Source organism: Hippichthys cyanospilos, chromosome 7, assembly GCF_059441005.1.
Source record: "Hippichthys cyanospilos isolate Australia breed blue-spotted pipefish chromosome 7, RoL_Hcya_1.0, whole genome shotgun sequence".
Classification (NCBI taxonomy): domain Eukaryota; kingdom Metazoa; phylum Chordata; class Actinopteri; order Syngnathiformes; family Syngnathidae; genus Hippichthys; species Hippichthys cyanospilos.
This window is the reverse complement of record NC_142375.1, coordinates 2182501-2200803: the sequence shown is the minus strand read 5'-3', so window position 1 is coordinate 2200803 and position 18303 is coordinate 2182501. Positions and strand designations below refer to the sequence as shown.

Sequence of the window (18303 nt, the reverse complement as noted above, 5' to 3'; positions counted from 1 at the left end):
ATTATTACTACAATATATTATTCTTTTATTAGTTTCTTTTATTATTTTTAGTATTTATTGTTTATTTTCTTCTACCAAATACCCTAAATTAGAGGTGTCAAGCATTTGGCCCACGGGTAGGTTGTGGCCCATGAAAGGGTTTAATCCAGACCGTTAGGTGATTTTGTGAAAATTAAAAATAACCAGAATGTTTTCAATCAATGAAAAACTTTAAATGCTTTATAATTAATCATGAATTTAATCTTTTATGATTAAAAGTTATATTGTGCTTTTACCAGTATTAAAAGAATAATAAACCTGAAGTTGTTGTTTTAAAGTTATATAAATATATACCATGATTGTATTGGTCTGGCCCACTTGGGAATAGATTTTGCTACATGTTTCCCGCATTTTTGCCCAACTGAACTGTTTAATGCTGGGGAAAAAAAAAGAACAAAAAACAATGTACCCTATTTTCCGCACTGTAAGGCGCACCTAAAAGCCTTTTTTTTTTAAATAAAAAAAGCTGACGGTGCGCCTTATAGTCAGGTGTGCCTTATATATGGATCGGTATTGAGATTGGGATTGGTAGATGGGGAATGAACTGATAAAGTAAGCTTTACCGATTTCTTTTGTGTGTTTACAGTTGAATAAGGTTGGTCATATTGACATTGAGCTATTATGCTATTGAGAGTTTAGAGTTATTACTTGAGTCATTATTGTTATTTGAGTATAACTTTGAGTATTACAATATTGTGATTGAAAAAGTTCTAAAATATGTCATTAATTGAGGGTGTGCCTTATAACCCGGGTGCGCCTTATATATGGAAAAGTTTTAAAAAATGTCATTGATTGAGGGTGCGCCTTATATCGGTGCGCCTTATAGTGCGTAAAATACGGTTAATGAATAATTCTTTGCAGATCTACTTTATGCTTTGAAGCAAAAATCATGAATCGTTTCGATTTGAAAACTGATTCTGAATCGAGTTTTAGACCCAAAATTCGAATTGTGAAACGGTCACATATTCTCACCCTACTATTTATTAAAAATTTTCTTCATATTTCATTTAACTCATTCATTGCGAAAATGGATCTTTGACGTCTATAGTCGTCATTGGCAATGAACAAATGAAATGTCCATGAAGTCGGTTATTTACTACAAGTAGTTTATTTTTATATTTCTATATACCGCAGAAATGTACTGTGATGTACAACAATAAACTCCTTCCCTGCTAGTCAAAATGGATTTTCATCTTGTCTTACCGTCATTGGCAGCAAAAGTTATTGTATCACTTCTACAATGACAACAAAGTCGGTTTATTCCTGAAAAAAAAATCGTACCTAACTACATTAAATGTAGCGTAACAAACATTTGCTAACATATTCAATCATGACTTGTTAAATACATTCGAATGTACTTGCAAGTACGTTCGAATAAGTTTGCTACTCCAAATTGTTGAGCGCTGTCCTTCACGTGTCTTCCATGCATCCGACTCCGAAAATCAAGGGACCTCATTCATCTGCAGTCCATCTGGTGGCGGACAACATCTGTGCCCCCCCACCCTTCTTGTTGGGCCCTTTTGTGAGTGGCGTCATTGTGCGCTTGCCCTTTGTGTGTCTGTGTGCGCAACCCTATTTCTAACCCTATTTCTTACAAGCACTTTGTAAGGAAGATTGGGGGGGGGGGGTAAAAAATGTGTTTGCCAGTCAAAAGTGTTTACTTCACATTCACATTTTTCAAGTTTGTCCCCCCCCCTTTTTTTTCTATGTGAGCTGCAATCTGTCCCAATTTTGAAAGAGTGTGTAAGGTTTGTCTGGATTTTAGCTTGTGTGTGGATTTTTTCCCTTGGGGGGGGGGCAAGTCTCTCAGGCTTTTGAAGAAGTTTTGCGGTTGTTTTTTTTTCCTGTTTGAAGGAGTGCACCAAGTTATCTAGGATTTTGAAGGCATTTGTGGATTTTCTTTTTTTCTCCTTTTTAAAAGGATGCACTAACTGTCAGAGTTTGTGAATTTTCTTTTTTTTTTTTTTGAAGGGGGTGCACCAAGTTTGTCAGGGTTTTAAAGACATTTATGGATTTTCTTTTTTTTCCCTTTTTGAAGAGGGTGCAAGTTTTTCAGGCTTTTGAAGACGTTTGTGGATTTTCTTTTCTATGTTAATGGGGGTGCGCCAAATTTGTCAGGTTTTGAATCAGTTTGTGTATAATTTTTTTTCTTTTTTAACCAGGTTTTGAAGAAGCTTGTAGTTTTTCTTTTTGTTTGCATCATTAAAAGGGGTGCACCAGGTGTGTCAAACACTTGAATATTTTTTTTCCATTTTAAACGGGGTGCACCAAGTGTGTCAGGTTTATGAAGAAGTTTGTGTTTTTTTTTCTATTTTAAAAGGAGTGCGGCAAATGTCTCACGCTTCTGAAAATGTTTGTGGCTTTTTCTTCCTTTTAAAGGGGATGAACAAAGTGTGTCAGGATTTTGATGGCGTTTGTGGATTTTCTTTCTTCCCTTATTATGTAAGTAATGTGAGTGGTTTTGAAGGAGTGTGTGGATTTAGTATTTCCCTTTTAACCTGGTATGCACCTTTTGGCGTGTGTGTGTGCGTGCGTGTGTGTGGATTACTTCCTTTTGTGCAAATTGTACGCGTTTTGAAAGAGTGTGCAAAGTTTGTCTGGATGAGAGCTTGTGTGAGCTTGAGTTTGAATGGGGGCGCACCAAGTTTGTCAGGATTTTGAAGGTGTTTGGGTATTTTTATTTATTTTTGCTTCTTTTGTTGTTGTTTTTACTTTTACTTTCTTCTTTTGTTGTTGCTGTTGGTTTTACTTTTACTTCCTACTGGTAATAATGATTTTTTTTCTGTGGTTTCCTCCCAAGTTGAGAGTCTGGACTTTTGTTGATGTTAAATGTAGCGGCAAGAGGGACATTGTCTCGCATGAATAGGACCCCCCTCCCACCCCCACACACACGTTTGTGTCTCCAGGGAGACACTTTCAAGTCAGAGTGGCGTCCGTCCATTGAAGAGACAACAGATGGAGGCCACACCAGCAAAGACGTTGAGCATCTTTTTATTATTTGTAAAAATAGTCTTGGCTAATTCCTTCATTGACAAAGAGCAAAATAATACAATGTACAGCAAAATTCCTCTTAAATATTGTTTTTTGTTCCATTCCCATTGACCTGAAGTGCCTTTACAAATATTTGCTTTTTTTTTTTTAATTTGCAAAAAAAATACATGCATCATCAAAGCAACTTAAATAATCCTGACAAACGAGCACAAATATACAATACAAAATAAGGATAACATAAAATGCTTGAATTAAATTAAATTAAATCATAATTAAGACATTGTTTTTCTCTTTATGTTAAAAAAAAAAGCTCAATCTGTGTGTGAAGCATTCAGATGAGGAAGAGGACAACAATACTTTTGTTGCGGGCGCATCGCAGGGCAAAAAACTTCCTATGAGTTCATAAAGCGACCACTCTTTTAAATTTATTTATTTATTTTATGTATTTCTTTTATGTAAAGGCCAGTATGGCCAAACAGGAGAAAAAGGCCTTGGGTGCAAACATTGCAAAAAAAAAAAAAAAACACAAAAAAAAATCCTATCTTGGCCCCTTTTATTTATTTATTATTATTACTGTTTTTGTGTTCCCCTTACACGAGCCCACCAGTTCTTGTTCCCTGCGGAGAACCGGCTCAGTCTGAATATCAGTCAAAGGTCTCAGCAGCAGCGAGCGTAGAGCAGCATCTCATCCAGGAGAATAAAAAGTCTCCCATACAGCAAAAATGAGCGAGCCCGTCGCCGGCCCCTTTATACCTGCAACACACACTCGCCGTTAGCATAACGCCCCGACAGTGATTTGGAAAATGAACCTTCATGATGTGTCATGAACCTTCACAATGCTTCATAAAGCAGTTTTTTTTTTTTTTTTTACCCTCTAGATCAGGGGTCACCAACGTGGTGCCTGCGGGCACCAGGTAGCCCCCAAAGATCGCATGAGTAGCGATACGCCTGTATCTTTCAAGTGATAGAACATTGTGATTTTCTAAGAAGGTTACAAACAATTATACAGAAATTACATTTACATTACATCTTCAATTTGATTTACATATTACAGCTGTTCCTTAAATATTGTTAGGAATCATTAACATGATCGGTGTCTTCACAAACTGGTAGCCCTTCGTATTTCCTAGTACCAAAGAAGTAGCTCTCATTTTCAAAAAGGTTGGGGACCCCTGTTCTCGATGGCACTCTATTCAACAATGTGCCAAAAGAAAGCTGACTTAGCATTTCTTAAATACATTTTAAGCCAACAGTAAAGTAGAAAGATACAACTTTAACAATGAAGCAAAGCTGAAGCTATCTAAAAATAAAAATAAATAAAAATACAACTGTAACAATGAATCACAGCTGAAGCTTCACGATGCTTCACATAGGAGTTTTATTTTTTTTCTCCTCCAGATGGCACTCTATTCAACAACAGTCCATAAGAATGCTGACTAAAATTACTTAAATCAATTTTAAGCCAACAGTAAAGTAGAAAGATACAACTTTAACAATGAAGCAAAGTTGAAGCTTCATGAAGTCTGAATGTATTTTTTTACATCTCCAGGTAGCGCGTTATTCAACAAAGGGAAACAAGAATGCAGCATTTCAGCATTTAACAGGATTTCTTAAATCGCCTTCATTAAGCCAACAGTGCTGTCTAATCAAAAAATACAACTAACAATGAAGCAAAGCTGTGGCTTCATGATGTCTTATAAAGCAGCTGTTTTTTTTTTTTTTTTTTTTACTTAATTCAATAAGACCACTTACTTAGCATGATTTAAATCACTTTATTTAATCCAACCTAAGAGTGGTAAAAAAAATCTGCCTCATGAAACAGTTCTAAGTTTTGACTCTCTCTCTCTTTAACCCTCTCTGTTCAACAATGAGCAATAAGAACAGTGACCTAGCATTAATTAAATCCCCTTCTTTAAGCAGTGCCAGCTAGAGGAGTCAAAAAATACAACTAACTATGAAGTTGAAGCTTCACAATGCTTCATGCACTGTGCCACTGTGACCATTTAAGCAAGTTAAAGAGCAAAAACTAAAAAGTGTGTTTGTAAATGAGAAGTATGCTGTGGTCAAATTAACATGCTGATGCTAATCACGTACTGTTCGTACAACAAAAGTAAACTGTGGCCATGTTAGCACACTGATGCTAAGTATATTTGCAAACTATAATTATGCTGTGGTGATATTAACAAATTAATGTTAGTATGTATGTAAATTAGGAGTATGCTGCAGTGATATTAACAATCTAATGCTAAGCACACGCTGTATGTAAAACAGATGTGCACTTTGGCCATTTTAGCAAGCTAATGCTAACAGAATGGCCACCTTTGGTAAGCGCTTACACATTTTTGGCGTCATAACATAAACAGACAGACATAATCCTCAGTCCTAAGTCTCTGCTCAGTCTTTATAGCATTTTCCTTTTTCCGATGCTTTGTGTCAAGCACACGTGGAAACACAGATGGAAAATGCGCTGGCAGGAGGCGGCCAGTCAAAGCTAAGCTCCTTCTGATGAACTCACCTCAGTTGCAATTATACATTCGTCCTTCCCCTCTGACATGACAAACACAGATTTGTACTTGTTGTCCGCACACGCAGACGTTTCTGGGCTATTTTTTTCCGACATGTCACTGCGAGGAGACAGAAAAAGTAAGAAACATTTTAGCTTTAGCCACTAGTGATGGGAAAATGAAGCCTCATAATGCACTTTTGGTATTTTTTGTTCCTCTAGATGGCACTCTTTGTTTAAAGATGCAGTGGGAATTATCTTTAGGTCAGTATTTTTATGGCTCTGAATAGAGCGCCATCTAGAGAAGTCGAAAATACAGCAATTGCTTCATTCAGCATGAAGCTTCAATTTTGCTTCTTATTACAATTGTTGTCTGTTGAAGTCTTTTGGACTAAAGGTAAAACTAGTTCAGAGTTCGGTTGCCTTCATTCAACTTTTGCAATTGATCATAACACCCACGTACGGGGCAATAAAAAAGTACTTATGCATTTCCTTACGAATTTTCAAATGTTTGTGTGTGTGAGGCCAGCGTTGAAACTTGGTGTCTTTCCTACCATTTTAAGCATTTGCTGCGTTTCTCCTCATACTCAAAAGAGTCGAGAGATTGGCACTTGTCCTGGCAGGCTGCCTCCAGCGCGGAATCCTTGGCCGCCTGCTCGCAGGTGACCTCGCGCACCAGGCTGTAGTCTGCAAGCGGCGGTCCGCCCTTGCAAATCCGCCGTCCCGGTGATGTCCCCTCCTTGGGTTCCCCACCACCGCACAAGTCCATCTTTTTGTTGATGTTTTTTACGCCATCACGCTCGCCGTGTTGGCAGTTGTTGGCCAGGTTGTTGATGGTTTCGCCCTCGCCGCCCGCTTCCCCAGGACCGTTGCGGCGGGCTTTGGAGCGGAAGAAGCTGACCAGCACAGCACAGCCTGCCAGGAGCAGCAGCACCAGAGCCACCCCGGAGCCGATGGCCATCCAGGGCACCTGGGAGCCTCGCACAGCGGCGTGCTCAGGTAGCAAAAATTGGCAGTTGCGTCCGCCATAGCCTGGGACGCAAGCACAGACATAACGATTGTTCCTCTCATGGCAAGTGGCGCCGTTGTGGCAGGGGTTGTGCTCGCAGCGGCTGATGGGCGAGCTGCAGTTGCGCCCCGTGTAGCCCAGCGGACAGGCGCAGGTGTAGCCGCTGACATCCGCCTGGCAGGTGCCGCCGTTCTGGCAGGGGTACGAGGAGCACTCGTCGATGGCGCCATCGCAGTTCATACCCGTGAAGCCGTCGGGGCACTGGCACAGATAGGAATTCACCAGATCCACGCAACGGGCGCCTGCCAACGTAAACGGAAGACTCAGCTACCCAGCGCCAACCAATACGTTTCCGGTCTTCTTAATCCGGTAAAAACACTTCCAAGGCCCCGCCAACGGCTCTGATGCTCTGCTGTTTTTGCATCTTACAATCCGGAGCACTTAATACTGCAAAATTTATAGTAATTGTGTGAACGCGAAAGCATATGTTATTCCTCTTTTTATTCCGCCCGTTTTTGACGCGTTGCTACTCATTCACAGTTCATCTAATTCACACTGTTCCAATTTCATATTATTCCACTAATTTGTGAGAAGTGTGCTTCCATTTTTCTCGTTCCAATTAATGATTTTTATTCCACAATTCCCTGTTTTCCACCCCAAAATCCCATTGACTTAACATTGGGTGATTTTACATTTCATATTCACAGCTTTCACATTTCATACTTTCAAAATTTAGCTCATTCATCTCACCTTGAGATCATTCCCATCATTCCAGTAATTCAGAATTTGCAATATTTTCCCAGAATTCCATATTTTTCACATTTTTCATTAATAATTCACAATTCATTTCCAATAGGAGGGCTTCCCATTCATTCCCAATGGGAGATTTAACATTTCATATTTTGAGCTTTACCATTTCATATTCACATTTAACTCATCATATCGCCTTATGGATCATTCCTATCATACCTACACAATTTCCACTTTTTTCAGTTTTTCCCTTGTAACGTCTAAATTTTTTAGTGTATTCAAATGATTCCAACTTTATATGTTAAAGATTGTTCTTTCCACTGCCATAAAATCCCTTTCACCTATTAATTGAGATTTTGCCATTCGAATACCCTCAAAATTTCCACTTTTTTTTTTCCACTTTTTTCTTTTGTTTTTACCCAGTATTTTCTATATTACATTATTTGGCCTTTTCAAACTGGTCAAACCTTATATGTTGAAGGTTGTTCTTTCCACTGCCATATACTTCCTTTTACCTATTAAATCATGTTTTTGAAATTCAAATATTTACACAATTTTCACTTTTCCAGTTTTTCCCTTTTATTTTATATATTATTTGGCCTATTCACAGTGTTCCAACTTCATGTTAAAGATTGTTCTTTCCATTGCCATACACTTCCTTTCACCGATTCATTTATGTTTGCAATTTGAATACCCACACAATTTCCACTTTTTAGTTTTTCCCCTAGTATCTTCTACATTATTTGGCCTATTCAAACTGTTTCAACTTTGCAATATTCACATTTCTTCTCAGATTCAACCCATTCAAACATTCAATGTCATTCCACCATTTAACGCTTCTCCCTTCAGCACTTATCCCTTTACACGCAATTTCTTTAGAAATTGCACTTTTTCTAGTATTTTAATAATATGATTAAAATTATATATTATTATCTTAAGGGCCCGTCTCATTGTAAATGACAATTGGGATGAGGGGGGGTGTACTGACCATTGGAGCAGGGCGCGGAGGTGCAGTGGTCGATCTTCTTTTCACAGGTGAATCCGGCATAGCCAGTGGGGCAGTGGCAGAAGTAGCCGCCATCAGGGTTGTCGCTGCAGCGGCCACCGTTGGCGCAGGGCGTGTCGGCGCATGTCATGGCACTCAGCTCGCAGTTGTTGCCATAAAAACCATTAGGGCACTGGCATCGGTACGTCATCTCCAAGTCCTGATGGGACGACACTGTGCATGTCAGTGTGCATGCATGTGTCTCTTTGGGTGTGTATGTTTTGAGGGTGTCTGTTTGTGTGCGTGCTTATTTGTGTTTATGTTTCTTTGTGTATTTCTTTTGCCCGGTGTTTACTGTTGCGGTGTGATTTTGCCTTTGTTTGTGTGACATGAGTGGGCAAGTGTGTGTGTTTGGTTGCATGATAATGTGTGTGTCATTGTTCAAGTGTGATTTTAGTTCTGCTTCTATCCATGTTTGTTACTGTTCCTGTGCTGCTTTGTCTTTGTTTGTGTTCACTTGTGAGTGTTTGGTTGCATGTTTGTGTTTGCATGTGTGTTTAGTCTGTATCTTTGTGTGTTTGCTTGTGTTTATCTGTTCATGTGTGTTGTTTTGTCTCCATCTGTGTGTTTGTTCCTGTGTGTCTATTTCTGGGAATGTTTTTGTTTCTGCTTCAGTCCATGTTTGTTTACGTTTTACTGTTCCAGTGTGGCTTTGCCCTTGTTTGGATCTACAGTGGACCCCCGGTTATGGTGTGCCTGGCTAACGTTTTTTTCACGTTACAATGTGGAATAATGAGTTTTTTCATCCCCTTCTTAAGGCATTTATCCCGCTTTACGATTTACCCTCTCAGGCTAAAATTAAGTTTCTCTTTTTTATTATTTTCAAACTTCAAAAAAAAAATGCCTCAAACAATATTAATGTGAACTACCTAGGGGACTCTCTTATTATAGTTGCAAATTTGCAACGCCTGCCTGGAGAGGGTTAACATCAACAACTGTCATGACCTGTGGGGTTGGTTATGTTTTGTTGTTTTGCCTACCTCTTGAGGCGTTTTTCTGTAATTGCTCTTTTTATTTTCTATTGGCGTCACACTGCCTCCGCTGCAACGCGTCACTACAATGCTGGTCTGCTATTAGTTGGCGTCTCGACTCCCTAAGATACTGGTCTACTATTGGTCAGCATGATGAGGTCACGGGGATGCTGGTCTGCTATTGGTCGGTACACAGGGTCACAAAGATGGCTGCCTAAAGACTTGATCTCATGAGTGAGTGTGCTTTCATTATCCTATTTATTATGCATTTTAGTGCTTAATTCAAACTTGGATATTTTTTTTCCTTTTTGCCTGTGTGTCATTGTTTGGGATTGTTTTGGTTTCTGTCTGGTTGTTTACGAGTGTTTGTGTGTTTTTGAGTACACGTTGCATGTCATTCTGAGGTGTAAATTTGCTGCGGTGTTTTTGTGGGTACGCTAGCAACTCACAGTGCAGCTCCCGCCGTTGCGACAGGGGTTGCCGGCGCATTCGTTGACTTGGATCTGGCAGCTGGCACCTGTGAAACCAGGCCTGCAGGAACAGGTGTAGCTGCCCTGGCCTGTGTTGCTACAAGTGGCCCCATTCATGCAGGGCTTGTGGTGCGTGCAGTAGTTGAGGTCTGCGCACATGACACATGACACGCACACATGTGGATTAGCCATGCAGTCCTCGCTGGTCCGCAGCCCGACAACTGGCTCAGCCGAGTCACTCCCCCAAGACCACAGCTATAACATTAGTATCCTGCTGTCGTTTACATTTGAGGGACACCACACTTTTCCATCATTTCAGTTGGCTTCACAGATTACTGATACTCTCAAAGGCCACATACCACTAGGCATACATTAATAAATAGATACACTATCACATATTTTAATATATGATATTTGTGTATTAAAAAATGTATTTGTAAATGGTTTACAAATGTAAACCATTTGTATAAGTTACATATTTTTTTAAATATTTAAAAATATATATTTATAGATATACATGTTAACTATATGTGTAGTACATATTATATAAAAGTACATAATATTAAAATACATACAAAAATAAAATGAAATTAAAAAATATTTAAAGTTGACAGTTTAAAAGTATATAATTTTATAAAAAAGTAAATATGTTTAAAGAAAAAATAAATTAAAATATATATGTTGTGTGTGTGTGTGTGTGTGTGTGTGTGTGTGTGTGTGTGTGTGTGTGTGTGCGTGTGTTTATTTATTTTTTTTGCCGTATTTGCCTGTACTATTAAGTTGTATTATCAGTACTTACAGTACTACTAGACATGACCTCGGTCTTAAGCTGCAATGTTTCACAAAACGAGTAGGCCCAATTCTTTTTACAAACATAGCCCCTCAAGAGTACACTTTGGAGTCTCTTGTTTTGCTGTGCGTGGACTTGATGACTTTGTAGCGGCAGAGGGTGCAACCCACCTTGGTTGCAGAAGAGGCCGCCCCAGCCCTCCTGACAGTTGCACTGCCAGGGCTGTTGACAAGTCCCGTGGAGGCAACCCGGGTAGCGGATGCACTCGTCGCAGTAGCGCCCCTTGAACCCCACCCGGCACCTGCGCGACAAACGCCCGTTAGATCCGGCCCGCGGCTTAGCCCAGCCCCGCAAACCTACTTGCACTCGCCGGGTTTCTCGCAGAAGCCGTGATCGTCATTGCAACCCGGCAGGCAGATGGCTAAAAAACAAAAACTACATTCAATTAGACTGATTTGGCTGGGGGGAGCAGAGGAGGCAAAACAACATTAGAAATGGCTCCATTCAAACTCTCTTCAGCCTTGGTGTGCATGTCATTGTGATTGCGTGTTTACATGTGTGTTTCTTTTTGAAATTGTGTGCTTGTTAGTAGGTTGTTGTGAAGGAAATCATATATTAGATTGTTATCATTATGTGCTTATTTTTTGTCTAGAATAGTGTGCATTGCTATCCATGTATGCAGTCCTAGTTCATCTCGCCCCAGTCCTTCGATAAAGCTGTTGACGCAGGAAAGTTTGAGCTGGGACCTTGGCCCAGCTGTTGGTGGCGCCCGACTGGCTCTTTTTGTTTTGTCTTGTAATGTGCAATGCTTTGCTGAATGAATAAAAACCAGGCAGGGACGCTTGAGACGTGAATTAGTGCCAGCAACACATGTGTTCGCTCGCCAAGCTTTTTCCCTGTACCATGGTATAGAAAAGTCTATCTTGGCTGGTCTGAGTTACTTGTTTTGCTGCTTAGCAGCTAGGCTTGTCCTAGTCTTCTTTTAGAGATTTCTCTGACAGTTGTGCAGATGTGTGCATCTGTGTGTCAGTGCAATTGTGTTACAAAATGTTTTTGTGTGCTTGCTTGTGCCACGTTGGTTATGTATTTGGTTGTGCATGTTTTCATTTGTGCATTGCAAGTGTTTGTGTGAGTGTGTGTGATTGTTCACCTGTATTTACATGTGTTTTTGTGTATGTTTTAGTTTGAAATTGTGTGTAATTGAATGAATTAATTAAGTGAATAAACATTGTTGATTAGAAACTCTTATGGTTCTATATTTATGGGAATTTGAAATGTTTTCCCATAATGCCACAGGGTACGCACATGGACATTTGATCAAGTTGGCCGGCCCAAAACATACTCACAAAAACCTTAGAATGTACTTGTAGGCTAAATGCTAAGAATATAGCATTTTTCCCCCGTAATGGTGCTGGGTATTGATTTTGCGCATACGCTTTGTGTGCATTTGTGTGTAATTGTGTGTGCAATGTTGGTTTGCGCGTAATTTAATTTTTTAGTGTGTATGTCTGTCAGTGTGTACATGTATTTGGGTGCATTTGTGTGTAATTGTGTGTGTGCCGTTGACTGTGTCAGTATGTTTCTTAGTGTGTGTGTGTGTGTGTGTGTGTGTGTGTAATTGTGTCTCAGTGTGTTAGTTATGTGAGTGTGTGTTAGTGTGTCTGTGTGTAATCGTGTCTTTGTTAGTGCCTTTGTGTTTGTGTGTAATTTTGTTTGTTTGATGTTGTGTTTGTACATGTGTTTGTTAGTTAGTGTGGGTGTTTTGTGTTTTTGTGCCTACAGGTATGTTTCCAAACTTGACTGAATGTCAGTGTTCAGTGTGTTTTTGTGCATACGTGTTCCCAACTTGACTTGAGTGTGTCTTTTTCATGGGTTTGCATGTGCAGTGTGATTTTGTGCTGCGTGAGTGTGCACCCCACTGGCCCCGCCCTCTTTCCTCTTGACCCTGCCCCCAGCCACTGTCTTTTTCTCTTCGTAGCTGGGTTCCAAACTCTTTCATTCATCCTACATGCACACACACACACACACACACACACACACACACACACACTGTGACGATGGAGGCAAGATAAGAGTGGACAGCTGGCGAGTGTGTCGCCAGTGTGCGACAGCTGCTCCATTGTCTCAGGGCTGCCGGCAGCTGCCCACTTCAAACAATCCTCCCCCTCCCCTGACCAGCAACAACCAATCACAAGGCACGCCTGTCAATTTATGGCACACGTAACATTATTCCCCAGAAAACTTTCCTTGGAATAAATCAAGTGTGTGTACACGTGTCATCCATGAGGTGAGGGGGTGGGGTGTGGGAGGGGGGGGGGGGGTGTCAGGGTTTCCCCCCACTTCCCAGGATAAAAAAAAAAATCCCTTCTAATGGCACATCCTGCCACCAATAATAACTTTTGAGGCACTTAGTGGTTCATCACACAGAAGGTGAAAATTAAGTAAATAAATACAGAAACTTTTATGGTTTTATATTTATGGGAATTGGAAATATTTTCCTATAATGCCACAGGGTACACACATGGACGACTGAACAAGTCGTCCGGCTCAAAAAATCGGAATGTACTTGTACGCTAAATGCTAAAGATATAGAATTTTACCCATAATGCCACTTGGCATCACTTGCACATATGAAATACTTATGCATGCATAAGTCAATGCCGGGTGGCATTATGGGAGAAAAAAGTGCTATATTTTTAGGATTTAGCCTAGGGCGGCCTCTTCTGCAACCAAGGTGGATTGCACTCCTGCCGCATTCTAATGTTTTTGCAAGTATATTTTGGGCTGGCTAACTCATTCAAATGTAATTGCTAAAAACATTGCATAGTTTTTCCCTTGATGCCACCAGGCATTGACTTATGTATGTACAAGTATTTATATTTATATTTTTTTTCATGTCTAAATTAAATAATACACTTGGAAATTAAGTGAATAAACATTGTTGATTAGAAACTCTTATGGTTCTATATTTATGGGAATTTGAAATGTTTTCCCATAATGCCACAGGGTACGCACATGGACATTTGATCAAGTTGGCCAGCCCAAAACATACTCACAAAAGCCTTAGAATGTACTTGTAGGCTAAATGCTAAAAATATAGTATTTTTACCCCATAATGGTGCTGGGTACTGATTTTGCGCATAAGCTGGGGCATGATGGGCAACAAATTCAAAGGGGCATAGTAATAAAACCATAAAATTTTCTAATGACATTTTTTACTTAATTTTCAAATATATTGGTTTAATGTATTCTAAATGCAAAACAGAAAATAAAATAAGAATACTTGCATATTCATAAGTGCTGTGGCGCTGGCCTTTACCCAACAGACACATTGGAAGGTATTTAAGAGTTTGAACATACATGTAAACTAAATGCTAAAAAACATTGCATTTTTTACCATAATGCCACAGGGTATTGATTATCACATGCATATACCTCTTGGTATCATGGGAATAGATGCTATGTTGCTGGCATTTACCCTTGGAACGTATTTGTGTTCATTTTAACGTACATGTAAACTAAATGCTTAAAAAAATAGCTTTGCTTTTCGCATAACGCCATGGGTTATTGACTGGTGCATGTGCATACCCCATGGCATTATGGGAATAAATGTTATGATGCTAGCATTTACCTTAAAGTTACATTGGAACATATTTTTGAGTTCATTCGAACATACATGTCAACTAAAAGCTTAGAAAAATAGCATTTTCCCCCCATAATGCCATTGAAAATGACTTGCACAATGCGCCGACCCCATGGCATCATGGGAAAAAATGCTATGGTGCTAGCATTTGCCCTACATGCACATTGGAATGTATTTAAGAGTTTGTTTTGACATACACGTAAACTAAATGCTTAAAATCATAGCATTTTTTTCCCCATAATTCCAAGGGGTATTGACTGGCGCATGTGCATACCCCATGGCATCATGGGAATAAGTGTTATGATGTTAGCATTTAGCTTACAGGTACAAAAAAGGTATTTGCAATCACATTCTATCAGGTTATCCGTCCAAATATTGTTCCTTGATATTGCTAGGTCTATGCTGTATTTTTGGTCCCCAAAAGTATCCCTTTTTTCGTCCTCACAGTTGTGTAATAGGACTCACGCTCGGTGCAGTACTGTCCCTTCCAGCCGGCATCGCAGATGATCTCGCCGCGCTCGCCACAGGTAAAGTGTCCGAAGGCGTCGTCCCGCGGCCGGCAGAAGGCAGAGCAGCCGTCGCCGTAGTAGTGCTCGTCGCAGATGAAGCGGTAAGCATACTTGAGCTCGGTGCGACCCGCCGTGTGCAGGTCCTGCGACCACTCCTCGCCCACCGTCAAGTGGCGCTGGGTGCTCATGGTGCTGATCACGCACTCCGGATTTTCTGAGGGGAGCACGAAAGACGGGAAAGGCCTTTTGCCATTTACATTTCTCAAACGGGTGGCTGTGTGGGCTCGTCGTAGTGGTGGCGCCTGGAAGAAACGCCTGCCCAATAGCAATTCGCTTGTGTTTCACTTTGGAACTGAAACCTTTCATTTTGAAAGATTATTTCGACTCATCCAATATTAAAGTCATATTTTTACGTTAAACATAAAGTAAAAACATAACAACATCAAGTAATTCATGAATTAAGTACTAAGTAATGTATTACTTTAGGTACTCTTCCATAAATTCACTTCCTAGCGCTCATCCAGGGTCACGGCGGCAGCAGAAGAAAGTACTAAAAGGAGCAGGAAAGTACTCAAGTATTTAATTACTTCAAGTACTAAATTAGTGATTGATTACTTTGGATATTTTAGTGTCTGAAATAATCAATTACATTTGGCAAAAAAAAAAAAGTATTATGCAAAAATAACTCCTTTTAGGTACCTACATTTCCTGAAGTACTGAAGGCCTTTTAATATGCAAAGTAATCAGTCATTACCTTAAGATTTATTACTTTATCTAAAATTCTTTATATACCTGTATTTAGAGTAATTCATCCCTAAATTAAGTATCTAAAGTCCTTAGATTAATTGATTACTTTCGATACTAACCTGCCTAAACGAATCGATCACTTTAGGCAGTTTAGTATCTAGTAGCATTTTAGTACCTACACCAGTCAATTAATTTAAGCATTAAGTGCTAAAATAATGAATTATTTTAGGCATTTAAGTACCAAAACACTCAATAAGTTTAGATAGTAGTACCTAAAGTACAGTAGGCCCCCGTGTTATGAGATTAATCTGTTCCGCAGTTGGGCTTATAAGGCGAATTCACCGTATGGCGGTCAATCCAAACCTATTTTAAAAATTGGTACCAAAATAGTATAGTAAGTGCTACATATATATGATACACATGCATACAATCAGAAAACATCATAAATAAAAAATATAGAAAAGATTTATTTACCTTTAAGTGGTGTTTGTTATGCCCATATTCCCTAGGAAGGGTAGCCTAGGCTTAATTATCTCCAGCTTCATTTCCAAATAAATCATCTTCTTACGTCTCTCTTTTTAACATCACTAGCAATCTTGGGACCCATGGCTAACCCTTTCAACTTTGAATTAAGCAGTAAAATGCACTATAAATACGGTTTTGTAACCACTCACAATCAAGCAAAGCTTTACCGTTCAGCCATTTTGAAACGAGTGAGGCCGACCAAGAGCAGACCACCATCTCCTTGAGGAGACGCTGAACAATAGCAGACCAGAATTGTAGTGACGCGTTGCAGGAAGGCAACTGTGACTGCAACTGAAAATAAGTGTAATTACCTAAAAACGCCTGCAGATACAGACGAAACAACACAAATACAGCCAAGCCCCTAGGGTCATGACAGTTGTTTTACGCAAAAAAACGGGAAAATACCATAAAAAGGGGATGAAAAAACTCAGTATTCCACAGTGCAACATGAAATTAACGTAAGCCAGGGACACTGTAACTGTCTACTGTAATTGGTTACTTTAGATACTATACTGTCTCAAATAATCAATTACTTTAGATACTTAACTGCCTAAGCCAATCGATTACTTTATGTACTAAAGTGCTTAAAATAATCGATTACGTCATGTAATAAAGTGGCTTAAAATAATAGATGACTTTAGGCATTCAAGTATTAACTAAAACAATTACTTTAGGTACTAAAATGGCTAAGTAATCAATTACTTAAGGCATTCAATTACTATAGTAATTTATTATACATTGAGTACTAAAGTACCTTCAAGTAAGGTTTACTTTAGGGACTAAAGTCACTTAAGTAATCCATTATGCCAGTTTTCAAGTACTAAAATAATCAATTACTTTTGTTCTTAGTTACCTACAAAAGTACCCATGGTAATTGATTATTTTAACATATTAAGTACGTAATTGATTACTGCGGTACTTGATTTGTTTCGTAATTTAATACAGTCTGAGACACTTTTCATCAAACACTTTAAAAGTAATTGAAATAGATGTTTTAAAAAGTGCCTCGCATTGAAAATGTGTTTGGAAAAAAACGTAAAAATACATCTTTGGCATTAAATACGTTTATTGATTGGCGCAAATTAAGAAATAAGTCGTGATCACATTGATGTGTGTGTGTGTGTGAGTGTGTGGTCAATACCTGTGGATAGGTCATCTTTGGAGTCAGCGTGCAGTGCCTCGATGATGAGCGAGAAGGTCCCCTGGGGAGACAAGCAGCTTGGTGAGGGGGGGGGGGGGGGGTCATACTTCAAGCCCCCCCAATCTGGACCCATCCACCCACCCAAGCCAACTCAAATAGATGGACGGATAGATAAGAAGGACATTTAAGGACATTTGAGACAAATAGGCAGTTGCTTCCTGGATGGGGGGGAAGGCAGAGGGTGAACTGAGATTTCAGATTGTCCCTGAAGGCAACGTCAGTTTATTGGCGAGCATGTTATTGTACCTGTAAAGCGCAGAAGATAGTGAGAAACGCAATTTCGATTCCTTTGTATGTTAAGCACATGTGAAGACATTGACAATAAACTTGACTTTGACTTTGATAAGGAGTTGTTGTGTTGGGGATTCTGAGATTTCAGATTGTTCATGAAGGCCACATCCGACAATTGCTTGGATGGATGACAGTGAGTTTATTGATGAACGTTTGTTACAGTGGCCAGGGACCCCCCCCCCCCTTTTTTTAAAATCCATTTCATATTTAGAGAATAAATATGCAAAAAAAAAAAATCAGTTGAGCTAAAGTGAAAATCGTGATTTTGGGTTGTTTCTAAAGGTAACACCAGACTAGATGGTTAGGAAGGGATAAAAAATACATTTCAAGACATTTGAAACAAAAGTAAGACCAACAGTTGTTTTGTAGGTGAAAACACTGATTTCCAATTGTTTCTGGAGAGAGAGGGTGGGGTAGGGGGATAATACATTTCAGAAAGTTTGGACTAAAACTAATCACTTGTTTTGTAGGGGAAATGGTAGTTTCCATTTGTTAATGAAGGCAACATGAGAGGGGGAGAGAATAATACATATCAGGAAGTCTGGAATAAACATTATTACTCGTTTTGCAGGGGAAATGTGATTTCCAATAGTTTGTGAATGCAATGGGAGAGAGAGAAAAAGAGAGAGCATTTCAGAAAGTTTGGGACCAAACTGTTTACTTGTTTTTGTCGGGAAAACTCATTTCTAATTGTTTCTGAAGGCAACGAGAGCAGAAGTGAGAGCGAGAGAGAGATTTCAAGACCTTTGGAACGACACCGATCACTTGTTTTGTAAGGGAAGATTGTCATTTCCGATTGAATATGAAGGCAACACAAGA

At 39.4% G+C, this 18303-nt stretch overlaps 1 protein-coding gene across 1 annotated transcript in view; it reads right to left on the bottom strand.

Annotated features, from left to right (window-relative positions):
• Positions 1 to 3014: 3014 nt before the first annotated feature.
• Positions 3015 to 18303, bottom strand: part of dla (deltaA) — a 16133-nt gene continuing 844 nt past the window's right edge. The window contains exons 3-11 of the mRNA XM_088420002.1: positions 17134 to 17194; positions 14677 to 14934; positions 10929 to 10989; positions 10739 to 10869; positions 9758 to 9927; positions 8281 to 8497; positions 6088 to 6844; positions 5546 to 5654; positions 3015 to 3783 (exon numbers count right to left, since the gene is read on the bottom strand). Of these exons, the coding sequence (XP_088276128.1) occupies positions 3778 to 3783; positions 5546 to 5654; positions 6088 to 6844; positions 8281 to 8497; positions 9758 to 9927; positions 10739 to 10869; positions 10929 to 10989; positions 14677 to 14934; positions 17134 to 17194 (1770 nt within the window). The 3' untranslated portion in view covers positions 3015 to 3777. The remainder of the gene's footprint in view (positions 3784 to 5545; positions 5655 to 6087; positions 6845 to 8280; positions 8498 to 9757; positions 9928 to 10738; positions 10870 to 10928; positions 10990 to 14676; positions 14935 to 17133; positions 17195 to 18303) is intronic.